General features: G+C 38.2%; 1 protein-coding gene across 1 annotated transcript; it reads right to left on the bottom strand.

The window, feature by feature from the left end:
- Positions 1-1,461: 1,461 nt before the first annotated feature.
- LOC105446078 (lysosomal acid phosphatase-like) lies at positions 1,462-12,485 on the bottom strand. Its single transcript, XM_030988586.1, has 10 exons — positions 12,334-12,485; positions 10,887-10,982; positions 10,303-10,557; positions 8,968-9,069; positions 8,208-8,300; positions 7,454-7,583; positions 6,357-6,442; positions 5,471-5,577; positions 4,378-4,571; positions 1,462-3,724 (listed from the first exon to the last, which is right to left on the bottom strand). The coding sequence occupies exons 1-10, from the start codon at positions 12,454-12,456 to the stop codon at positions 3,534-3,536; spliced, it is 1,377 nt and encodes a 458-aa protein (XP_030844446.1). The 5' UTR covers positions 12,457-12,485; the 3' UTR covers positions 1,462-3,533.
- Between the last annotated feature and the right edge of the window lie 14,065 nt (positions 12,486-26,550).

The raw sequence follows: 26,550 nt of genomic DNA on the forward strand, positions 1-26,550 counted from the left end.
TCCTCATGCTATTCTTTGTTTTTCCTTCTATTTTACTTTCAGTTTCTTTTATGTTATTCTTTGTTTTTCCTTTGTTCACTTCTTACGGTATTCTTTGTTTTATTATCCTATCATTATTTTCTCTCTATCTTTCCTTATGTTATATCTTTGTTTTTCCTTCTATCATTTTCACTTTCAGTTTTCCTTATGTTACTCTTTGTTTTTCCATCTTTCATCTTCTCTTCTATCTTTCCATTCAATACATACCTTCCAATCCTATTAGTTCTCCTTGATATCCCCAGATACAGAAGACACAATTATATACATAACTACCACACTGTGACATAGTTTCAAATATTTCTTTATTTTCTCAAATCTTCATGAGATTGGAAAAGAATCAATACATACAGACAGCAACAGTGGTACCACTGTGCACAAAACCAACAGAATAAACATCATACAAAAGTGAAAATAAAAAATACACAATGGGATAACAAATAAGTGTTTTGTTTATACCTTTAAGGTGGTATTCTCGAAAGTGGAAGTGTCTATATGAATATGTTTTTTAATAATTTAATCTGTCACTAAATTAAAATAAAATGTAATAAACAACAATAAAACTATGATATAATAATGTTATCATGGTAATTGAGGGACACATCAAAATATTAAAAAATATATTCATATGGACACTTGGCATTCCATACTAAGTCGGTGGATTAAACCACGGACTAAAGTTAGTACTCTTTCAAGAATACCACCCGATGTGTTTACACAAACCCAAACAGACAACATAAACCATGTAAGGACTATTTTTCAAGGTATAATTTTAATTTTTATCTGTTGAAAGCCAGAAGGGTGTCAATTTATATATTTCATTATAGTGTTAGTGCCCTAATATCATATATTAACTAGTGTCTATTACATGATAGACACTAGTTAACTAGCTAACACGTTAGTCAATCATGCAGACCCTACGATGTTGGCATAAAAAGCAAAATCACCTAGTATTGATTTCAAAATTGGAAAAGGTTTAGACCCATCTGCGTTAACTTATATTTCTAATCTTAGTAATATAGTTATCACCCTCTTTTCAGTAATTGCAATGCAGGGATTGCAAAATAAATTTTGTACAATTCTATCTCTTCCTTTATGGAGATAAGTCCAAAGTAAACGGTTTTATAATATTTTTAAATATCTATAAACAAATGAAACCGAAAAACACAAGGATATTGCAAAGTAGCTAGATTGCAAAATAAATATCGGTAACTTTTTTATGATTCTATCTCTTCCTTTATGGAGATAAGTCCAAAATATACATTTTTATAATATTTTAAAATATCTATAAACAAAACCTAAACACAAACATATAAGACTTTGGATAACTCTATTCTATCCACATAACATACATACAAATGTAAACATATTCAAGATTGATAAACGATAATCTCAGCTTTGTAAGTATGAAATGGAATAAAATTCTGTCATAAAATAAAATATAATCTCTGTATTTATTGGAATGCTTCACAACAATTTTTATGATGATCAACAACATGGTACAATATTGCTATCATAAATATTTTTGCTACACTGTTACAATAAAATGGAATATCTCTGACAATATACATGGGCGAGAATGTTGTCGAAATGTTGATTAAAGACAATTTTTGATAAAAAAACAATGATTTTGAGTCTCTCAACGTGGTGCCAATTTAAGGATTTTAAAGATTTATTTTACTTTTTTGAATTCCGAGCATCAAAAGCAATATAGTCATGAAACAAAATGGATGCAGTGTGTACAAAACTTTGGGCCCTTTCTAGCTTTGCATCCAGTATATTTTTGCAGGGCTATAAATCAAAAGTTATGGAAGTCAAACCACAAAATTTGGAATGGTTTGGTTAACAATGCAGGATTAAACATGAATCAAATCATGAAAATCTGTTCAGTACTGTAAATATATTAGAGCAATTGCACATTTTCCCTTTTGAGACACCATCACACAACTACTTCTCAAAATCGATCTACCCACACCCTTACACACACATTTGAAATAGGTCCGATAATCAAATCATGGTGTATCTGAAACTGAGAGTGCAGATTAATTTGTTGTTATGATACGCTAACATGAATCTCCTTCATTTCAGATCTTAAGATAATTATGAATACTCATATTGGCCTGTTGGAGTACATCATCGTCAACAAAACAAAAATTCCTACATAATACCAATTATTTTATGATCTCTCTAGTGTCCTTGTTCTTTTTCAAGCTTTATTTCAGTATCTGCTGTCTTTAATCCTTTGAAATCAATCAGCAGTTCTAGCTTTAGTTAATCAAATTAGTGTAGGTCCTAGAATGTTATCCCTATTTTCCTTTCATTTTTCGAAATAATATGACATGCTAAAATCCAGCTTAGATTCAACAATACATTGTAGGTACAGATGCCTTTTATAAATACGGTACACTTTGATTTAGTAGGCAGAATTGTTAGATCAAAGTCATTGGGGTACTCAAAGATTACATTATTATTTTTTCGAGGATTTTTATTAAAAATGTGAACTAGAAATCTTTAAGGCAAAACTCCTAATGGACCTCGTTAAATCTTGTACCATTGCTTCAATTCCAAATGAAAATTAGTGTATGGAAAGTTTCCCCTCAACCAAGATTTTTCAAAAACATACAATTGTTTTAATTTTACAAACCCATATAAAAAATAAAAATTCCACACATCATTAAAAATTACCCCCAAAATGGAAAGTCACTCATACTTAACAAAATCCTGGAATGTTTTTTAAAAAGAAATATTTACAACACGTCTTAAAATTAGCAAAAATTCTACATCTTTCTTTTCAATGTATTTGGCATAACAAGTAGAAACTTCATACTTTTCGGACAAATTTATGTAGAGGAATCTATTAAAATTAGAGTTACATGAGAAAAATAATGCTACTTTGGAAAAACAGAATCTAGAATTATTTTTTTGCATTAATATGTAAACCAGAATTAGATTTTTCTGGCATCAAGGAATCCAAAAGTGACATTGTAATAATACTGAGGTACCTGAGATTCCACTAAATTCCTAGAGAATTTGTAATGGAGACAATCAAGAGAAGAAATTACTAAAAGGCTTTCAATACACTGGCATAGATTAAATAATAAATAACCTTGAAGCCTTTGGTATATCTATCCCATGATATTAAAGTACAATGTGGCCTGATGTTATTATTTTAGTGGCACATAAAGAGTGAACATATTACAAAAATAAAATATTTCTATTTTTGAATCTGTGAAAGAGTAAAGAAATACAAATAGATGTTGCCAATTTGAGGCAACGATATTAATAAATGTTGCCAATTTGAGAAAGAAAAGCTTATTCATGTAGACCTTCTAATAATAGACTCTGAACGGCTATAGGTTGGCACATATTTTGCCATAGTGGTTTAACACGTCATGTGCGAAACAAGGCATTATTCAGCATCAATAAATAATGAAAGAAAATATTTTCGCAAACTTTCTATACTATGGAATGGCTCTAGTCTACTGCTTATGGTGGGGTCATGTGTCAAACACGCTCTCGTCTTCCGATTCGCTGTTTGGACCGCCCAAGAGGTGGAAGTTGATTGGTTCCAGGCGTTGCCTGGAGTTCTGTAGCCGGCGACGCCCGCCGACGCCACAGGAAAGTAAGACACAGACTATGAGAGGAAGAAGACCTGCTAGAGCCAAGCTGCTTGCAAATAGTATCCAACCTAGAAAAACAGGATGTAAGGCAAATCCAAATATAACTACAAGTTCGCCGACATCCCATTAAATAATAATAATACAGTCAAACCTGTCTACAGCGACCGCCCAAGGGAAACACAAAAAGTGGTCTGTGTAGACAGGTTCCTTTAGTACATGTTTCAATGAGGAACCATTTTCAAGGGAAACAAAAATGTGCTTGTTGTAGACAGGTGGTCATTAAAGCAGGTTTGACTGTATTGGATATTAATATAGCACACATATCCACCAGTCATGGTGCTCAAGGTGCTTCCACCATTACCCCGGCTCTGCATTCAAGGAATTCCTACCTGCCAGTACCCATTTATCACCTGGGTGGAGAGTGGCAAATGTAGATTAATGTCTTGCTAAAGGCCATTAGTGTGTTTATTTTATTACATGCGTTTTATGCGTTGTCTAACTTGTATTAGTGACAGTTTTGTAAAAAGATGCCCCGGTAAATAAATCTACTTGTTTTCCCAATGATCACATCAAATGATTTAGTTTGGATAGAATTAATGCAAATGTCATAAGTTCTATCCACCTATTCTAGTTCGGCCAAACTTTGAATTTGGAAGTCTTCTGACAAGTTCTGCTTCTGAGTTCTGAGTTTGTTCAAATTGATTCAATTCATTGGACCTACCTATATTCCACTCAACGTCGAGAGGTAGCGATGGCGGTTTTCTCCTGCATAGCTCATCGATGTCATCGACCACGAAAGGTGACGCGATGTGGAAGAAGTTTTGAACAGGGCATCTCTCATTGCATTCTAGGAACTTGAGGAGGTATGGTGGCTTTGAAGTGTCATTTCTGAATAATAACTGCACTGTATGTGAACTGGAGAGTAGGAGAGAGAGAGTGAGAGGGAGAGCTGATAACAGAAACATGGAACAAGGCTTTGAACAGGACAATTCTGACTGCACTTTAAGAACTTGAGAAGGTAAGTGGCTTTGAAGTGTCATTTCTTAATAATAACTGCACTGTATGTGAACTGGAGAGAGAGAGATGATAATGGAAACATGGAACAAGGCTTTGAACTGGACATTTCTGACTGCACTTTAAGAACTTGAGAAGGTATGGTGGCTTTGAAGTGTCATTTCTGAATGACACTTTTTGTCATCAGTAACTACATGGTTTGTGACCCAGGGAGAAAGAGAGAGAGAGAGAGAGAGAGAGAGAGAGAGAGAGAGAAGGAAAAAAAGATGCTAACAAGATTTAGAGCCTAACATTTCTCATTTCAACTCTTGGAACTTGGAGGTTAAAGGTAAAGACCAGTTATGGTCATGCGATTGCATTGTGAAAGAAACGTTGTGGAATCGATCAGAAAAGGTTGATCATCTAGCATCTAGCATCTGCAAGGTTCTGGAATCATCAAAATGATAAGAAATTTGGCCCATTCTTCGTAAAGTTACAGGCACTATACACAGAAAGATGTATATGGGACTACCCTATATCTCTCACAGACCATGAGAGAAATAAATTTACCAAATATATGAATTAGTAGGTGGTTTCCCGGCAAATTTTTTATCATCATGTATTAGTCAAAACATATTCTTTCACATGATTGGTAATGAGAGCTTCCATTTCATTTTTTGAGATTGGGGCGTTTCCAAAACTGGTCTTTACCTTTAAGTGGTTAAACATGTCAATTCTTAAAATAACTGTGAGAAAGAGAAACAAAAAGACAAAATCATTCAATTTAATTTTCCAAGTCCAAATGGAGACGTCCAACTCACCCATCGTCTTCTTTGTACAGTTCCACCATCATACAGGAAGCGGTGGGAGGTTCGACGTTTGTGAACAAACCAAATGTACCTAAAAACGGTGCTATGTTGCTATCGTGCTGAGGGTAAAGAGACAAAATATAATCGAGTCAGCAACATGATGGTTACTGGGAGAGGGAGCAGGGATAGGTTTGGTGCTTAAAATTTAAATGCATACCGGTAGAACTGTAGAAAATTTAAATTCATTTCTCTTCTTCTTCTTCTTCTTCTTCTTCAAGATAATCTGCCTCCTTCAATACTGAAGATTCTTGCAGATGCCGTATACTCGGCCTGATTGGGGTGTGCAGGTGGACCATTACACCGGGGTTTCCCCCTACTCTTATACGAATAGTGCAATGGGTTCTTAACGTGCAAGGGTGGTGACTCTCCTGTACACTGGGCCTCCATTTAACGTCCTATCCGAGGGACTGAGGAGTGTTTCACAAAGAATAAGATAGACTTAGGTTGGACTTGAACTATGGCAGGCCGTTCATGCCACTGCTTGCTCTCACCATTTACTGGCATTGGTCTTTCAAGGGACGTACAAATCGTGGTCACAAATCTACATTTTTTGATAATTAATTATTGAAGGCAAAAATATAATCTAAAGATCATAATGGTGAGAGCAAACGGTGGCATGAACGGCCTGTTACAGTTAGGTCCAACTTAAAGTTGATCTTAGTCTTTTTTTGAAACACCCCCTGGTCATGAAAACATTGGAAAGGTAGCAGCAAGATATTGAACTTAATCTGGTTGGTAACCGGTGTAAGAATGTAAAAACCAACAAAATGGATTCATGTTTTTTTCATTTTTATATGAACTGGTTTTGGTTTAGCATGAAAGAAGCGTCTCAACTTACCCCAGAGTACATGAATATCCTACTGTCATTGTTTGTTCTGTTTAAATGAGCCTTCATATTTGCAACCATCGCTGCTATAAGAACTCCTAAAAAGACAAAAGTTGGAGAGATTATGGAAATTAGAAGAATGCGAATACATTTAACCAGCAAACAGTGATTTTACGAGAGCAAAATGATCCGACACAACTCTATTTGGGGCTTTTTCAGTCACAAATTTGTCACCAGCTTGGTCATGAAAGCAGTGGTGTCACTTCATATTCAAAGGCATAATGCATAATAGTTAGCAGAGTTGAAAATGACCCACCATTCAGCATTCTTTCACCAAAACAATTCACAAAATTCAACTCTGATTTGCAACAAATACACAAGTAATATGGGCTCTAAACAGAGTTGTATTTCTGGCTTATTAATTAGTGGTTTTGTACAACAGATCTATGCTCTCATCTCCACTGTAAGAATTAAACTGTGACTTTATCTCTAATTCTTACAGGCAGGTATATACAGAAAAACTTTGTAATATTAAGACCACTCAAAGGCATAAAGTCCGTCTTTATGAGTAGGAGGTCTTCATGTACAGGTTCCTTAAATACAGGTTTCACTAGGAAACACTTCCCAAGGAAAAGGTTAAATAACGTCATTATAGAAAGGTGGCCTTTTGGCATAATCTTTAAATGGGAAACTACCATTAACTCCACGCAGTAGCGCTTCATTTCATCACAAGCACTGGTTCATTCTTTTCCAATTCATAGATAGACTCCACACAAAATTGTGTCTATGCAAAAACAATTGGTTTCCTAAACTACAACATAGCCAGTCTTTCTATGCAAGTGGTCAATGAACCAGGTTTGTATATAAATATACACTTTTACCTGCTTTAGTGACCACCTGTCTACAAAGACCACATTTTTTGTTTCCCTTGAAGATGCTTTCTTATTGAAACATGCACTAAAGGAACCTGTCTTCAAAGACCACCTGCCTATAAAGACCACTTTTCTTTTCTCCCTTGAGTGGTCTTTATGGACAGGTTTCACTGTATATATATTTTTTTCTCCATTGCAATTGATTAAATTGAACTTCAACTTCAAAAAGATTCCAACCTGAAGTTATTCTTTTCTCATCTGTTGTCATATTGGAGAACTCTGCTTCAAAGGCATAGTCTTGTGTAGCTTTTAATCTGTTGAAGGTTTCGTCATCCGCCCATTCCGGTAAATTTCTGCCTTCTTTATGCTAAACAGAAACAAAATAAAGAAAACAATGCTGCTGTTTAAAAGACATGGCGAGTTAACAATAGACCATCTTCGTAATTTAATACAATTTAATGCACAAATCTTTGTTTAGTGCCTCGTTACAAATCATTTTATTCATTTCCTGAATGATTGCACTTCAATTGTCAGAATGCAAATTGCATACATTGTTAGTGTTAGGACAAGCTATATTTTGGTCCAACCTAGCAACAATTAATGTATGCAGTTAATTTGATTATTTAATATAATTTTTAAACATGTATCGGTCTTTGGACTTATTTTACAAGAAATTTTCTTACAATAAACCAAAATGAATGGATGGATAAATGAATGATCTCTCTCTCTCTCTCTCTGTCTCTCTCTCTGTCTATGTCTCTCTGTCTCTGTCTGTCTATGTATCTCTGTCTGTCTGTCTCTCTGTCTGTGTGTGTGTGTCTCTCTCTCCCTCCCTCCCTCTCTCTCCCTCCCTCCCTCCCTCTCCCTCTCTCTCTCCCTCCCCCCTCCCTCCCCTCCCTCCCTCTCCCTCTCTCTCTCTCTCTCTCTCTCTCTCCCTCTCTCTCTTTCTCTCTCTCATTACAAAGTCTCAAAGCACAAATCTACCACTCACCTCTCTTATCAAACTATCTCCAAGATGATAGAAATCCTCAAAGACAACGTCTCCTGTCAGTCCAGCTTTCTCTTGAACTCTATCAAAGAAAGTCTAGCGATAGAAAATATATCAAGATAATTTAAATTTCTCACAAACCAAGAGGCCATCTTCACAACAACAGATCCTGTATACAGAGTGCTAGCGAGGAGGGTGCTTTCCAAAGATGCGTTGCCAATTTTCAAAGTAATAAACTGTAAAGGTCATCTTGAGTTCCTGTAAAGGAATGGCCTTTCAGAAGCCGTTTTGAAACTATTCTTAATTGTATATCATGCATGCAGCTTGTCTTGAGCATGATTGTATCAAGGTAAACGGTAGAGAAACCGACTTGTAAATACCTACTAACAGGATGAGATGGAGAGCAGTAACAAAGAGACCCAACCCTGACCCCCCCCCCCCCCCCACCCCCATCCCCCCCTCCCCCATAGAGGGAACCCACTGGATGATGATGATGAACAAAGAATGTTTTTCGTGGCAAGAATCTTCCCAAATTTCTCAATTTAATTTGATGACAGGCATCGTTGATCTCTGTCATGGCAAGAAATTTTCATTAATCAAACAAAAGTGTCAGGTTTGGAAAAGTACAGAAGCCTTTGAGAACTGGGCCCATCTTATAAAGAGTTGATATCAATCACCATCATGTACATAAGACGTAGGAGACTGCAAACTTGCGGTTGATTGGAGGTCTTGGAACTCTTTATAAGATAGAGCCCGGACCTACCTGGTTATCTTTAATATATTGCTGCTCGGCAGGGCTGTTCTCTGCGTATTGAAAGAAATCCCTCACAGTATCACAATTTTGTATCTTGCTTCCACTCAGTAACTGTGTAGAAAATAAAAACGGGGTTCAATAAGCTAGGGAAAGTGCATTCTGGTATTTAAAATTGTTTATGAAAGCAGAAAAATAAAAGTTGTATTAGAGACAAATTAGAAAGATTTACATTTTTGAAGTTGTAATCAATGATATACAAATTGGCAACTCTGTGATATAGCTTTAAAGGTACTATGTCCCTTTTGCAGGCACAAAAAATGAAAAGGTTAAATTCCAATGGCATTTGAAAGATAATACTAAGTTAGAACTCCCCTTAAAAAAATGGGGCTTGAAAATATCTTTAAGTGGGAAAATAACGACTATTAGTTGTCAAATCGACTTAGGAGCTAATAAGTAATAGTCTTGATTTTCAGACCATTGTACCAAATGGTCGTACGTTTTATGCTGCGCAAAGATTCAATCAGTTTAATTTTGGCCATTACAAGAAGTGGGTTATTGATGTACCGGTAGACAAATCCTTAACAGCTCATTTTATGTACCGGTATGCTATTACCAAAGAAGAAGAAAAAGCCAGTCAGTCACTCAATACTGACAATAGTGTCTGACAGTGAAGTCTAGCAAGTAAACAGGTTTCCATGCATAATTTGAATATTAGGACACATTTAAATTTCACAGATAGGACATACATGACATATTCATAATTCCTGCAAAGTTCAACAGAATTTGAGGTTGGCTGCAAAAGGGACATAGTATCTTTAAAGGTCCTCTTTCATTTACTTTGTATTATTAATAGGCTAATATTAACAATTTCAAGCATTCCAATTTATTAATGAAGGAATAGATTTGTTTCATGAAGGGGATAGTTAAAACATTTAAATGCAATTATCAAATTTAGGGTACAATTGACAAATATTAGTTAGACAAATTAGAAATTAATGAATTCTGCAGTACATTACCAATTCAGCCAATACATTATTCCCATTGATTTCAAATTTCTAAAATTCACACTTTAACCAGTCTGTCTCTCTGCTTTTTCTTTCTTTGAGAATATTTTGCTTTCAAAGTTGGATTTCTTTTAAAACTTATCAAGATACCAAGCTTCTTTGTAAATACTTCAGAACTGTTTTGATAGAGCTGAGCCCATTATTATCTAATGCATTCAATTATTTATATTGACTAAATAATCACCCCTTCACTAAGTTCACTATAATTAATAGACAATTAATTTCGCAATCAAGTACATGACATCATCCTGTAGGGAGGATAAACCAGGGACATACTTACATAATCTTGCTCTTCGGCCACAGTAAACACTGGCACTGGTGGCCATGGAGGTGTTCCACTTGATGGCTTCCCTCCCCCTGACTCTGCTGGAAAGAAACCCTGCAGGTTGGATTGTGCCGACATGATGGTGCGCTCTTTCGGTGAGCTATGAACGTAGAATTGTTTCGGGCGGTAGATGCCGTCAAACAGTTTCAGGTCGGTCACGTAACGCTTCCTCAGCCACTGCCCCAGCTCATACTGTTGGGCCATGCCACTCTATCGTAGAAAAATAAAACAGACTTGTAAACAGAAGTGCCATTTTATCCAGAGAAAACCAGAAATGAAACCCAAGGGGACAATTATCATAAAGATGTTGTCTTTTTGAGACATTTTTTAATTTCTAAGTTGTTTTATGTGCTGCAAAGTTATTATCATCAAATTTGTATCATTTTGTATAGGGTATCAAAACTACTCTAGAGTTTGATCCTCATCTAGGGTGCTTTTCAGAAGGCAATGTACACGGAAGATGTAAAGTGCTCAAATGTGAGTTTATGTGACATACCCCCCCCCCCCCCTCCCCCCAGAGGAAAAGTTCTAAGTCATACCTTGGTGAGCTGTCCGAAACCTTGGGGCCATGTGTCTTCCGTATAGTTGTCATTTGGGTAGCCTCGTGCAGGCGACCTATCACCATGACGATACAACTGAAGGAAAAAATAAAACAGTAGTTTAGACAATACTCTGTAATTATTGTTCCATCATATTATCTAATTGTCTTTGCAATTCAGTCAGTTTATGTTTTGGGCAAAGACTATGTACAGTGTACACTACTATTTCATATCCGTTTTGTAAACATTTTTTTTATACATTTGCATCTCTTTGTGGCATCACATTCACTTCTGAATTTTCAAATTATAAACTGAATTTTTCTTTGTTGAAAGCCATATTTCTCTTTAAAATGTATCCATTGACGTTACATTCAAGGATGATAGGTATTCTTTCTCCGATATAGCTTTAGCCTACAGGTATAAATAAGTAGTATATGATCAAGGCTTGTTCAGATATTTTTACCACTGACATTTTTACCTCTGGGTTATGGCATGTTTTACCTCTATTTTTATCTCTGACATCATTACCTCTGACATTTTTACCTCCGAGTCTGACAAAAAAAAAATTCTCTCCAGACTTTTTACCAGAATTATTTTAGAAATATTACCCCTGCCATTTTTACCTCTGCAATTTTACCTCTGACAATTTTATCTGTTTTTTTTCCTCTGGCATTTTTACGAGTCTGATACTTCTTCCGGCACAGGAGTCTTAGCCCTCTTAGGACCTCCCCAGAATCCCCACTAGTGCTGTGAAGTCAGGCGCCATGTTCGGGTTCGGTTCGGCACAGTTCGGCAATTTTTTACCCGAACTGGTTCGTTCGGGGTTCAGTAATGTAATAGCAAGCAGCGTTATAGCTACTGTGGTCGGCACTGAGCAAGCCGGGCAGGCCCGACCAGCACGGAGGACTTCTGCCCAGCGCCCACCACTCCTGATGAAAAACACTGCTTCCGACCGGCACGAATTTCACATAAAAAACTGCTTTAAACGTAACTATTTGTGAAGAAAAGTAGTAGACTAGAGTCTAGATCTACTTAGATCTACATTCATATTTCCGTCTGTATTTTATTTGCAATTTTACAAAAAACGGGTTTTCAATTTGACAATAGATTCTAGACTCTAGATCTAGACTAAATGATATTTAAAGAAAAAGATTTGCCGAGATGGTTGTTGTCTAATAAAGAAGAAGGGGTAGAACACATCACTTTCATGTCTGGAGCAGCTGCATGTATTGTGTTTGTCACTGCTAAAAATAAACGAGGAGGCCTTTGAGGCTTTTCCCCCACGGCCGGCTGGGCGGCGCGGCTCACTGCATGCAGCTGTACCGCCAGTGCATTGGCAGTGCAGTAGTACAACTTGCAATAATGCACAATGCCGACTAAATCTAAAATAAAAAGGGAAAAACGGCAATATCTAACTTAATAATGAAGCTTATATCGGACATATTACCAAATTCACAAGTTTGATGGTCCTTTCGCAGGAACTAGTTGATAACAAAGACGAGAAACAGGCGAAAAACAGCAATAACATGCTCCACATCTTCAGAAATTGTGATGCCGTGGAAGCTGCCATCTTGGATAGAATTATTGGACTAGTCTCTTTTGCAAGCAAAGTGTGAGAAAATGAGAAAGAACAATGTTCATAATCAGCTGATAAGTGGACTTACAATTAAAGAAAATTTAAAAAATAGATAGAAATGCATAAAAATTTGATGTTGATAATAAACAGAACAAGGATGTCTTATCTTTCGTTAAGTAAGTGTATTTGTAAGTACATCGACGTCTTGATATTAGACCACATATATGGGGGTGGGGCTCTCTTATCAGTGGTGGGACTTTTCTGTTTGGACACTGTCTTTTTGAAAAAGTGGGGTCGAAACGGGGGTCAAAAAGTAAGGATCATAATTTCCTTTTGCACCCCTTTAAAAAATAACCAGCAATAAATTCAGGATGTATACGATGTAATTGAACCCATGATTATATAATGCATGCATGCAGACGCGGCACACAAGAGGGGGGGGGGGGGGGGTTGAGTTGCCCGACGGGCCTAGCACCCCCCCCCCCCCCCCAGCAACAAAAAAAAATAAGATGGTAACGTTAATTTTACTTTTTTTAAACAAAAAACTAAAGCGCACCCCATAACAAAAACAAAAAGAATCATAATCAAAATCCAAAAAAAAAAAAAATTAAACAAAAATAAATAGTGTTTCTCCCCTCCCCCCTCCTAGCCTATCCGATATGCGTCGGGCTTTATGGCAAGTGTACTAATCACGTTATGGAGACAGACATCGGGCCTCAGTCGCCCCCCCCCCCCCCCCCCCCGGCTTATTCATCGGCTAGCTGAGTCGCCGCTAAATATTTCCTCCAAAAGCGCCTCCTGTCCCTCCCCCCCCCCCTGCCCCCCCAAAAAATAATATTGTTTCATCATTTTTGTGTTAATCTAAGATATTTTGGGGACCATTTAAGATCCTGCGGGTTTTCTCCACACATGCCTGATTTAACCCCTATCTACAACCTGGGCACTGTACACAGGCATATCTAAGATGGGAGGGGCAGTGGGCAATGTCCCCGGTGCAACTTGAAGGGGTGCACACAGGGGCGTCTCCAAAGGGGGGGGGGTGTGGGGGTGCGACACCCCCCCCCCCCCCCACCTGTCAGGATATTGTCGGTAAAATTGCGCTGCTGTCGGGAAAAAGAGAAAAGGGGGAGGGAAAAAAAGAGAGGGAAAAAAGAGAGGGAAAAAAAGAGAGGGAAAAAAAGAGAGGGAAAAAAAGAGAGGGAAAAAAAGAGAGGGAAAAAAAGAGAGGGAAAAAAAAGAGGGAAAAAAAAGAGAGGGGAAGGGAAAGAAAAGAAAAAAAGAAAAGGAAAAGAAAAGAAAGAAAGGAAAGAAAGGAAAAGAAAGGAAAGAAAAGAGAACAAAGAAAGAGAAAAAAGAAAAAGAGGGGGGAGAGGAAAGAAAGGAAAAGAAAGAAAAGAAAGAAAAGGAAAAAAAGAAGAAAAAAGAGTGAAAGGGAAACAAAAGAAACGGGGGATGAAAGAGAGGAGAGAGAGGGGAGGTAAGAGTCTGAGAGAGGAGGAGTGGGAGTAAAAGAGAAAAGGGGGTTGTTGGGTGGAGTCGTCTCGTCGAGGGAGCAAGAAAGACACGGGTAAATTATGTTGCTGTTTCGGGTCAGCTGTGTCGGTATTCTTGCTCGATCCTCATCAATGCATAAGTTTGAAGTCGGTGAGATGTATATTGTCGGTCGGCCGACAAGTTTTTTTCCCTACGAACTGCGACTTCTTATCCGCGGTGACGACTTCGAGAGTGACTACAACTACAAAACTTGTATTTTCTAGAAGTTTCACTTTCCTATAATATCAGCTAAAGAAATCAGAGGTTTAAAATTTTCGGGGAAACTAAATTTAAACAAGGTTTAAGAGTCAACAACGGTACGACGAATCATTTTCCTTTCTTTATAATTGTGATGAAACGCCAAAAATTCCGCGCTTCGCGCGGAAGGGGAAACTTCATTTAGACGAATCGAGAACGGTACAACGAATCGTCTTCTTTCTCTAATAATTTAAGGAAACGTCAAAGCTTCCGCGCTTCGCGTGAGAGGGGGAAACTGAATTCAGACAAATAGGGCTTACTAAAAGTCGAAAACGGTATGAGGAATCGTCTTCCTTTCTCTATATTGTGATAAAACGCCAAAGCTTCCGCGCTTCGCGCGAGAGGGGGAAACTGAATTCAGACAAAATTAATAGGGCTCATTTAGAGTCGAGAACGGTACAACGAATCGTGTTCTTTCTCTAATAATTTGAGGAAACATCAAAGCTTTCGCGCTTCGCGCGAGAGGGGTAAACTGAATTCAGATGAATAGGGCTTAATAAGATTCGAAAACGGTACGAGGAATCGTCTTCCTTTCTCTATATTGTGATGAAACGCCAAAAACTCCGCGCTTCGCGCGGAAGGGGAATCTTCATTTAGACGAGTCGAGAACGGAACGACGAATCGTCTTCTTTCTTTCTTCTCACATAACACCTATTCTTCGTTCTCTTCACTGGCTCCCCATTCCACAGCGCATCCAATTCAAGGTACTGCTTCTCACCTACAAGGCCCGTAATGGACTTGCTCCAGTATACATCAATGGACTCATTTCACCAAAGGTGCAAACCTCCTCCATCAGGCTCCGCTCATCATCATCTGTTCATCTTCAACTATCATCTGGTCCTCGAACTCACACCCGCTATGGAGATCGTGCCTTCTCTGTATGTGCTCCTAAACTCTGGAATAATCTCCCCGTCTCTGTCCGTGAATCCCCAACTCTTGACACTTTTAAACGTAGACTTAAGACCTATCTATTCAACACGAAGTAATTGTCCATCATCATACCGTATTTATAACCACATGTCCTATCTTCTTGTAATCTATTTATTGTCTAATGTACATAATTATTGCAGTTTCATTAATGATACTTAATTATTGTATTTACATTTTCATTTTTCATTATCATGTTATTGTTATACATTGTTAGTTAAGTAATTCGTCCAAATTAAGCGCATTGTTTATTTCATGTTTCTTGTTGATCCTTATCACATATTTAGTTTAACCGTACTTTTCATTTCACTTGTTTTGTAAAGCGCTTAGAAACTGTACTTGTATACCAGCGCTATATAAATCTTAAATATTATTTCTCTAATAATTTAAGGAAACGTCAAAGCTTCCGCGCTTCGCGCGAGAGGGGGGAAACTGAATTCAGACAAAATTAAAAGGGCTTATTAAAAGAACGGAACGACGAATCGTCTTCTTTCTCTAATAATTTAAGGAAACGTAAAAACTTTCGCGCTTCGCGCGAGAGGGGGAGAGGGGGAAACTGATAATTAAGATTAAGAGTCGAAAACGGTACAACGAATCGTGTTCTTTCTCTAATAATTTAAGGAAACGTCGAAGCTTCCGCGCTTCGCGCGAGAGGGGGAAACTGAATTCAGACAAAATCAATAGGGTTTATTAAAAGTCGAAAACGGTACAACGAATCGTGTTCTTTCTCTAATGATATGAGGAAACGTAAAAGCTTTCGCGCTTCGCGCGAGAGGGGGAAACTGAATTCAGATGAATAGGGCTTATTAAGAGTCGAAAACGATACGACGAATCGTCTTCTTTCTCTAATAATTTCCAAAACTTCTTTCTCTAATGATATGAGGAAACGTAAAAGCTTTCGCGCTTCGCGCGAGAGGGGGAAACTGAATTCAGATGAATAGGGCTTATTAAGAGTCGAAAACGATACGACGAATCGTCTTCTTTCTCTAATAAGCTTCATTCAGATTAAGATTAAGAGTCGAGAACAATACACCGAATCGTCTGCTTTTGCTCATAATTTAATGAAAAGTCAAAGCTTCCGCGCTTCGCGCGAGAGGGGGAAACTGTATTCAGACAAAATTAATAGGGCTTATTTAAAGTCAAAAACGGTACACCGAATCGTGTTCATTCTCGAATGATATGAGGAAACGTCAAAGCTTTCGCGCTTCGCGCGAGAGGGGGAAACTGAATTCAGATGAATAGGGCTTATTAAGAGTCGAAAACGGTACGACGAATCGTCTTCTTTCTCTAATAATTTAATAAAACGTCAAAACTTCCGCGCTTCGCGCGGGAGGGGGAAGCTTCATTCAGATTAGGATTAAGAGTCGAGAACAGTACACCGAATCGTCTGCTTTTTCTCATAATTTAATGAAACGTCAAAGCTTCCGCGCTTTGCGCGGGGGGGGGATACTGAATTCAGAAAAGGATAAACAGTCGAGAATGGTACAGCAAATCGTCTTCTTTTTTTATAATAATTTAATGAAACGTCAAAGCTTTAGCGCTTCGCGCGGGAGGGGGGGGGGAAACTTCATTCAGCCTAGGATTACCAGTCGAAAACGGTACAATTAATCGTCTTCTTTTCCTAATAATTTAAGGAAACGTCTAAGCTTCCGCGCTTTGCGCGGGAGGCTCATCACCCACACCCCTTATGAGCGCGCTTTTAAGTGATTCTCTTGCTCACTACCGCCCCTCCCTAAAATAAGATCCTAGCTCCGCGCCTGCAATAAAATATATAGCTATGATGCTGACTAAATTTAAGAAATAATTCGTATATTAATGTCGTCGAGGAAAATGACCATTTTGCGCATATGCAAGTACTATAGATAGTCCATAGGAAAAACAATTTAGCCTTCGGCCCCAGGTTTATAGGGGTGACTTTGTAGATATTGGAAATTTAATTTTGTCGGTAATTGGTGGCTACTTTTGTCGGTAATCGTTGGCCTCTACACCCCCCCCCCCTCCCCCACTGAAAAAGGTCTAGCGACGCCCCTGGGTGCACACACACAAAATCCGCAAAAGAGAGAAAGAGAAAGGGAAGAAAGGTCACGATCTTTAAGTACTATGCGCCCTCAATAGGAAGGGTAAATAGGGCCTATAAGTCTGCAATGTGAAAAAACGAATTTCCACAAGAGTCGATGGTCGGCCCCTTTGACTTTGAATATATTTGCATGACGAGGCTCCACCTTTTGTCACACATCCATGAATTTCATGTAGTAAAGACCATCTTGTCTTCATAATCGACAGTAGGATAATTTGTCTTTAATTATATTTCAATGTTAAAGTATAATTATGCGAGGGAGCGTATAGTGACAAAGCGAGAAGAGTTTCCATGTTTAATACATGTGTTTTTTCTTAATCCCCTTACTGGTAATAAATTGTGTACATGTCTCCCTTCAGTCTTTAAAGGGATAGTTGAGTTCTGTTGCAGAGGGCGCTACACAACATAATTTGTTTGTGAGATAATGAAACACTGAGTGTCAAATTCGAAAGAACATAATATTTAAATGACAAAATCATCTTTGTTTGATCAAAATCGATTCAGAGATGGCTGAAATACAACGATTTGTAATACTTGTGTACCACCACAAATATTAGATATTTTGAAAAATTTGAAAAAACCGTTGCAAAAAACGAAATAACACCTTTTACGTCGTATTTCAGCCAGTGCCGATGTTGGCTTTTTTGTTGGCATTTTCGTGTTGGTTATAATTACTACGCACAACCATGTGTGTAAACCCCCCTAAAAAAACCTAAACCCCCTCCCCCCTCCCCTTTGTTTTTGTTTGTTTGTTTTTGTTTAATTATAAAAAAAAATTAAAAAATTATGCCCACGGCTAACCTAAAAAAGATGACCTTACCCCCCCCCCCCCCAACGAAGAAAAAAATGTCAAATTTTCAAATTTCGAGACAAAAAAAAAAAGGTGAAAAGTGTCCGCTTACCCCCCCCCCCCCCCCCACCCCCCCCCCCCCCCCCCCCCGCACACACACACACACAAACGGATGACCAAAAACTTCCGAAATTTGTCCAGCTGAACCCCCTTGTTCTATCAAAACTAATATGATAACAACTTGGGGACTGATCCACACAATACATGTTAGTATAACCAAACATTTTCCAAGCACAGAGCGGAGGTCGACCTGTTACTTGTTAGGCCATCCATCACAGCACATCATTTCGAGAATGAACTGGGGTTCGTACGTCATTCAGTTCCTTATTCTGATCAAGGATACAGAGTTCTATAATTATGTCACTCTTGGAATAATGAACATAATGAATTATGAGCCCTATATCATTTTTGGAAATACGAACCCTCTGAGTAACTTCTTGCTCTGAGTAACATTTTAGAACTTACAGTATTAATCTTCACTCCTAATTAATATACCAAATAGGACAAAAATCATAGTTTGATGGCATGAAATACACTTAATAGGAAAGGTAGTGCCGTTATGAAATAAATGGCAACATTTTTAAAAAAAGACCTGAAGTTGGAAGCCCTCTCTTTTTTCTTTTTTTTTACATTTCTCTTTCATTATTTTTCAATTTCTTTTTTAATTTCTATCTTGTAATATTTTTTTAATATTTTTTTAAACAAAATCTTTAGAGTGGAACTTTCTTTCAGAGGGGCAGTAATAACTCCCAACAGCACTATACGCCTAGTCTGCAGGCACAGACCCTAATTTGACACTTAATCAAAAAATCATTGTGCCTTGAGAGAAGTCTAGCCCAGCTACCTACTGGTTGTGTCCTGTGTCAGGAGCAGCTACAGTACATGGCCTATGGTAGTCTTATAGTGCAGACTCACTTTTACGACTGACCAGGGTTTGTGCTTGCAGACTACTATACGCCAGCGATTTTATTCAAAATGTTTCCGCAACGACTCTATTTGCCGACAAACCTAGCCAACCATCACTCTAACCTCATTAGAGCCAGCAACCGAGACGACGAGCGAGTATGATGTTTAGCACTTTGGTACTCTATCAATCTGGATCAATCGCAACTCATTATAAAACAAGAGTCTACCCGAGCCTCGACCGGTGCTTAGTGCTTCTCCGTTTGTTTTTACTTTTTCTGTTCTCCTTTTCTGCATCTGACATATCTTTTTGCAGGCTACTTTATTTTCTTTGTTTATTCAGTTTATTTCTTCTTCGTTTCATTTTACTCTTTCATAATCCTGTCAATATATTTTTCTTCTCCATCTCCTTCGATGTCTGTTCTATATTATGTCCGACACGTCCATTACAAGTTTCCCCTTTCCACTCTGGATACTTGGCCCTTCCCCCTTTCCACTTCAATTACTACATAATTCTCTTCATGTTGTATCCATTTCCCCCAAATAGAGATACCGTTCATCGTGAATCATCGTTATCTATACGTAGCTATGTAGTCATGGTTCCCGGACGTCAGCAGAGGTGAGGTGTGCATTGACATGGAATGGGTGGTGGTGGTGGTAGTGGTGGTGGTGGTGGTGGTGGTGATGGTGGTGGTGGTACGTGGTGGTAGCGGTGGTACGTGGTGGTAGTGGTGGTGGTGGTGGTAGTGGTGGTGGTGGTGGTGGTGGTGGTAGTGGTGGTGGTGGTGGTGGTGGTGGTAGTGGTGATGGGCAGCCTGGTGATGGGGGAAGGGGGGGGGTGTGACATAAAGTGACACCTTTTCGCTCTGATTTCCACTCATAGTGCTTTACTATGGTGAGTTCTATTATGTTTCTATTTGTTATATCGTTTTAAATTGATGTTGACTTTTGACGGCCACGGTGGCACGTACCTTGCTCACCTTATCAAAATGTCGAAGGGGGGGGGGGGAGCGAGAGATTTATTGGTGACAGATAATAAACCCATTCAATAGAGGGCTACCTATATACCTCTATCATTCCCACGTGTTTTGTTGGTGGGCTATAATCTCTCATCTAAAAAAAAACCCACTTAGTTGACAACGTAATGGTGCAATTAATTTGTTACATTGTTACGTTACTCAACAGAATATTTGTTTAAAGTTTGTGTGGAGGCTCATTTATCTGAATCTCTAATCTGCTGAGTAGGAGTAGCCTGCCAGTTCCCACAGCCTCATGTTATGTCAGTCGCCCCAAAATTAAAAAAAAAAAAAAAATTAGTTTGAAATTCAGTTACATCACATTTTATTTTAACTGCCTCGATCGTTCATTAATCGTAAGGGCTAACGCCTCACACCCCCCTCTTTAAAACCAAGATGATAGATCTAGGAGAGGCATAATAACATTTCTTTTAAGATTGATGGAGGTTTGATGCATTCGGGAAAAGCAATTATCGTCAACTCCATACACGAGAAGAACGTATTGTACTTTATTTATAAAAATATAAAAATGCATTTTCGTAGTTGCAACGCTAGTCTACCAATTACCATCATAAAGCATTGTTGCTTTGACAACAGACGTCCCTGGCACGGTTACTCCCCGGAGAGCAAAGTAGAATTCGTGCTTTTAATTAGTTCAGTTTGCTGACGTATTTTGTTTTTTTGTTCGATCAAGTTCATTATTTCGTGCTCCTGTAAAAAGTATGAGGTATCATAATAAGCCGCCTGGGTGGATTCATGCAACTTCGGAAGTAGTGATGAGGAAGACTTGGCCTTGAAAACTCATCATTCTTCTATGACAATGGATGATTGTTCATTGATTGACTGATTAATGAGTTATTGATGGGTGGGTTGATATAGGTTATTTTACCTCGCTGCTATGGAAGCATCGATTGCATTATAGCCCTTAAAAATGGATCGATGATTAAATGCCTTAAAAAAGGAATTATCGTTCGTATAACATGGCGGTTAAAAATACGAATGTCGGATCGCAACATTTTCGGGTTAAACTGTCTGGGAGTTGGAATCACCACTCACAAGCCATACCCTGCACCGATATATTGACAGCAGGGTTTCGTGTTTACATTTCAAACACAACGCAAAGGATGTTGATATATAATGGACAGCCCATAGAAGTGACGCTGCCACATTTTGGATTTCGAAAGTGAATGAGGTAGGTTCATAATATAGTTATAAAAATATGTTTTAATCGATGAGAGGAGTATTATTCTTGTTTCACGGACAACGAAATGCAGACTGATCAAGAAATTGGCAAATGTAAATGAATAAAACATCAAGCTCGCGACAGAAGAATATATTTATAATATCAAGTAAACTTATGCGATATAACAAGTAAGTTGAAACCTTTGGTTTGACAAGGGAGATGTTCTACAAAATTGTTGAATACTGACGAGCATGCTGATTTTCGTTTTCCTTTGAACGCAACCTCTAATTTCTTGTTTTAGTGTTGCTTAAAATAATGACTAATCTTGTCATATTGTTGGATATCATGTATCGATTTGTATAGTGCATATGAACAGGTTGATTGCGAACTAACTTTTATTGCGGGACAATGCTGAGGACATCTTTGCGAAATATACAAGATCAAGAAAATAATGATATTTGCATCACAAATGAAATAGTTGCTGTCGTGCGACAAGGTAACTTCCATACTTCAGCTCTGAAAATGGAGGAAATATTGGCATGGTTGTTATACTGTGATGCAGGGGCGGATCGAGCCGGCGGCGAGGGGGGGGGGGGGGGCAATTCGTGAGAGAAGAAAAAAAAAATCTTTAAAAAAATCTTCTTTTTTTTTTGCTTACTAATTTGTTTTCTCCATTTTTTACTCAACACCACCCTCCTGAGCAAAAAAGAAGGTAACGTTTTCATTACCATCTTTAAAAAAAAAAAAAAATTGCGAGGGGTGGGGGCCCGGCACCCCGCGCAACCACCCACGGGGGCACGGGGGGGGGGGAGGGGCACGTGCCCCCTTAACATTTCCAAGATCGGTTGAACTTTTTTAGACCCCTCCCCAGGACGTCGATCAATTACATGTATGTGCCCCCCCCCCCCCCCCTCCCCCCCCCCCCTTCCCCCCAACATCAAACTCTGGCTACGGGCCTGGGCATAATGACGTAATATGTAGACGTACTTGCACTGAGTATGTGTTCCGGACGACCACAAGCTTATGCCTCGGTCACAAATGTCATTACGAACGGCTACGAACGCCGTACGAACGATTTTCAGACAATTTAAATTCGGGAAGACAATGGAAAAACAGGGAGATTCGTACGAAATTATCGTTCGCACGAACCTTTGTCACCGTAGCATTACAAGGCGATTTCGACTGTTTGACAACACTTGTTTAAAACCCTGGTGCTCATCAGTCACCCGTGGCAGAAATGTTATGAATAGGGTATAATATATTTATTTATTTCTAATCTTTTGTTAGGTTAGCCCGTTTCGGTCTTCCATGGGGCATGAATAACCATGAATATATTTACATCAAAAAGCATAACGTTTATATTATAGAACAGTTAGAATAAAATTCCATAGTACATTTAGAAAAGTGTAACACAGCAATAATAAACGTGGCACGAACGAATACTCGTTTGCAAAATAGATCATTAACCTAGTTCAACTGTAATGCCAATAGGAAAATATTGACTAGTTTGCAATTATGTGAGTAAAATTTTAATATTACAGAATATGCACGTAGTGTATGTTCGGCTGAGCTATTCACAAATAACAACTTTGTTTAAACAATCTGTTAAATGAAGTAATTGACAGAGGAAGCCGTTCTCATCGAATCATCTAGCTTGGGCTTCACTTTTAACAACCAGTGTGATATCTAAGCACACGTAAAAAACTTCCACTGTCTATTTGCCTTGTATGATTCTCATGTATCATTAGGATTGATTAAGCATACCTGAAGGTAAGAAGGTGCTAAGCTATGAACGCATCATTGGACAAACACAATGAACTTACTCTTCATCATGAAAGCAATTCCAAAGTCATATTGGTTATGACCTTTCAATAAGGAGCTATACAAAATAATGTGGATACACTTTTTTGTATACGCACTGTATTGATTAGAAACTAATTAATTAGTTACAGATGGGTCGATTGACTAGTTAGATATTTTACATCGCTGATACGAAAGCAATATGCTTGAATCAGCTCTTCATGAATCGAAGATTAATTGCCTTACAGCAGAACAATGGATTAAAGAAGGAAGGAGAGGAATTATCACTCGTATGGCATGGCGGTTATAAATACGAATGTCGATCGCAACATCTTCGGGCAAACTATCTGGAAGTTGGAATCATCAGCCATACTCTGCACCGATAATATGGACTGTTTTTCAAGTTAAAATTCCAAACACAACGCAAATATGTTGATATCCATGTATAATGGACAGCACATAGAAGTGACGCTGCATGGTGCCACAATTTGGATTTCAAAAAAGTATGAAGTAGGTTCGTAATGTAGTTATAACCATTTTTTAAAGATGGGATTCAATATTTTTTGATCGATGAGAGCCTTGAGAGGAGATAAATTGGTGTTTCATAGCGGACTGATCAAGACAGTGGTAATTGCAATGAATAAAACATCAAGCTCGCGACAAAAGAATAGTGTTACCATTATCGACAGAACTATTTCAGAACTGAAAGGATTGCCAATTCTTTTATTTGAAGTGTGATCAATTACGTTCAATTAATTGCTTTTTGTAGTTTTGTGTAGTTCGATGTGAGGATATCATTTATGAGAGCTATCATTATACGCGAGTCGTTTTATTGATGATTGAGAACCATTAAACAGGTTAATGATCTATGGTACTCAGAAAGAGATAATAGGGACTTTTAGATTTGCGTGGACTGACACGTGCGACGTCCATTCAAGGCAGTGCATTAAAAGGACGTCGATCGTAGCAATCCACGTTGCTGTCGTGCAAATCTAAAAGTACCTATTATACTACGGATGTCCGGCAACTCATCGACACATACACTGGCAATTTCAAAATGCTTCTTCTTCGTGTATCGTTCTTTATAATATCAAGCAAACTTGTGCGATATAAGTTGGAACCCTTGGTTTGACAAGAGAGATGTTCTACTAATTATTGTTGAATACTGACGAGCATGCTGATTTTCGTTTTCCTTTGAACGCAACCTCTGATTTCTTGATTTAGTGTTTCTTAAAATAATGAGTAATCTTGTCATATTGTTTGATATTATGTAAGGACCTGCTTAATACATTCGATTTGTATAGTACATAGAAGAGGTTTTGCTGGAACAGACAAGACTTGATTGCGAACAGACTTTTTTGCGGAACAATGATGTGGACATCTTTGCGAAATTATACAAGTTTAAGAAAATCATGATATTTGCATCACAAATGAAATCGGAACGCTGAAACTCTGCGAAATAGTTGCTGTCGTACGTGCGACATGGTATCTTTCAATCGTTCAGCTCTGAAAATGGAGGAAATATTGTCGGCGGCGACGGGGGGGGGGGGGGGCAATTCGTCAGAAAATATATATATATATTTGTTTTAATACTTTTTTTGGCTTAACTCATAGCCTGCCATGAGGCTGCATGCACGCTACCTATTGAGTGCCATGTGCGTGCAATGCAGCATTCGTAATAGCAGTTATTGTTCATGCTCATTGGGCTGTGCTGTGTGTTTTGCACTCGCCATTCATAGAACCATCGCGTTAATCAGATTATCTCCAAAACAACCTGGCACAATGGGGAAGCCCTGTGGCACGATTTACGGGGTCTAAGTGAGCGATAATTTTTTTTTTTTTTTGGATAAACAGGGATGAGGGAAATATTGATCCGCCACTGCTGTGATGAGATGATAAAGAACTGACTCGAAGAAAAAAAAATGCAATGATCACGTCGATTAAGGAAACATTTAATATTCGACACCGTTTGAATTGCCTGTACCGCCACCTAATGCAAACTACTAGACACCACCAGCATGACTGTTACTCGTAGCAGATCTTCAAGTCGGAAAACCAGCCGGGATAGTTTGATGGAATCATACATTTCACATATTTTGGTGAGTGATGCCAAGCGTATAAATTTATGGATCCAAACCATGCTCCATTGATGTCATTAACCTTATAATGTTAGTTCTTGTTGATGAAAATATGGAATTTGTTGGCCACTTCAAGCCCTATGTTTTATCAGTGTCTGTGATGTGGTGTAATATTGAAGTGCTTCAAAAAGGTAAAATATATTTGAGTGACAGGTTTTTCAATATTCATTTTCCCCAAAGGACTGTAGTGTTATAAAAACCGTTGGGAAAACGGTTTTTGAAATTTTAATTCTAATCATAAACATCTTGATAATCAAACATGCGATTGGCTTGTAAAATTCATGGGATCCATTTGACCTGCAGGTTTATAATTATGATTGCAGCATGAGTTAAATCCAGGATTTCTTGAAAGCCTGCTTCTCTATACTGGGATTTTTTTATAGACATTTTATGCAATATTATTTATGTCACATGTAAGGATGGATCTTAATGCTATTGTCGGTACTGCCACTAAGACTTCGGTAACCTTTCAAAAAGAAGACTGATTCACACAAATGATAAGGTTGAATAAACTTTTATTAATGTGCACTATGCTAAACAAGGGTGAAAAGGGAATAAATAAATGTAATACAGACTTAAACAGAAGATAAAAACAATTCACTAGTTCATGTGTCCTTAGCTAAAATGTCTTTAGTTTGGGTATCTCCTGCTTCTGGAGTGTCCTGACGACGTCCTTTCTTCCTGGCGCCAGCCCTGTCGCCAGGGGCGGCGGTGTCTTTTAAACTAAATGGGGCACCATTAAGAAGCGGCAGTTTCTTGAAAAGGGGCAATTATCAGACAGAAAATGGCAGTAATTGGATAGTAAGGATAGGTGCACTTATTAGAGATTGAAAGGGGTACGTATCACAAAGTTAAAGGGAGCACCTCCCAAATTTAAAAAAGGGCACTCACCGGATTTGGAAAAGGGTAATTATAAGAGGTAATGAGGCTTTTATCAGAGGTGGTAAGGGGGCATTTCTTGTACCTGAAATGAGTACAAGACATTTTATTGGTAAAAGGTGCCCATTTCACATTGTTATAAGTGCCTCTTACCACATCTGATAAGTGCCCCCTTCACCTTAAAAATTGCCCTATTCAAATCTGAGAGGTGCCCGTTTACTTTAACAAGAGCCCATTTCTTTTGTATTAAGTGTCCCTTCCCGTTATAATAAGTGCCTCTTTTCATCTTTGATTGGTGCCCTTTCTCACGTTTTATAAGTGTCCTCTTTTATTTTGACACGTTGCCCCCCGGCTACGCCGCTTCTGCTTGTCACTTGATAGACCTGGACCACTGGTTATGTCCTGTCTCTCAGTTCCTGTTACAGTACAGCCACATAAATCTTAAACACTCTGCCAAAATTAGATATAAATATATCAGATTACTAATGATTTTGTTCAATCTATAATCACACCTTAATTCTTCT

Source organism: Strongylocentrotus purpuratus, unplaced genomic scaffold, assembly GCF_000002235.5.
Source record: "Strongylocentrotus purpuratus isolate Spur 01 unplaced genomic scaffold, Spur_5.0 spur5_scaffold_17, whole genome shotgun sequence".
NCBI classification, from domain to species: Eukaryota; Metazoa; Echinodermata; class Echinoidea; order Camarodonta; family Strongylocentrotidae; genus Strongylocentrotus; species Strongylocentrotus purpuratus.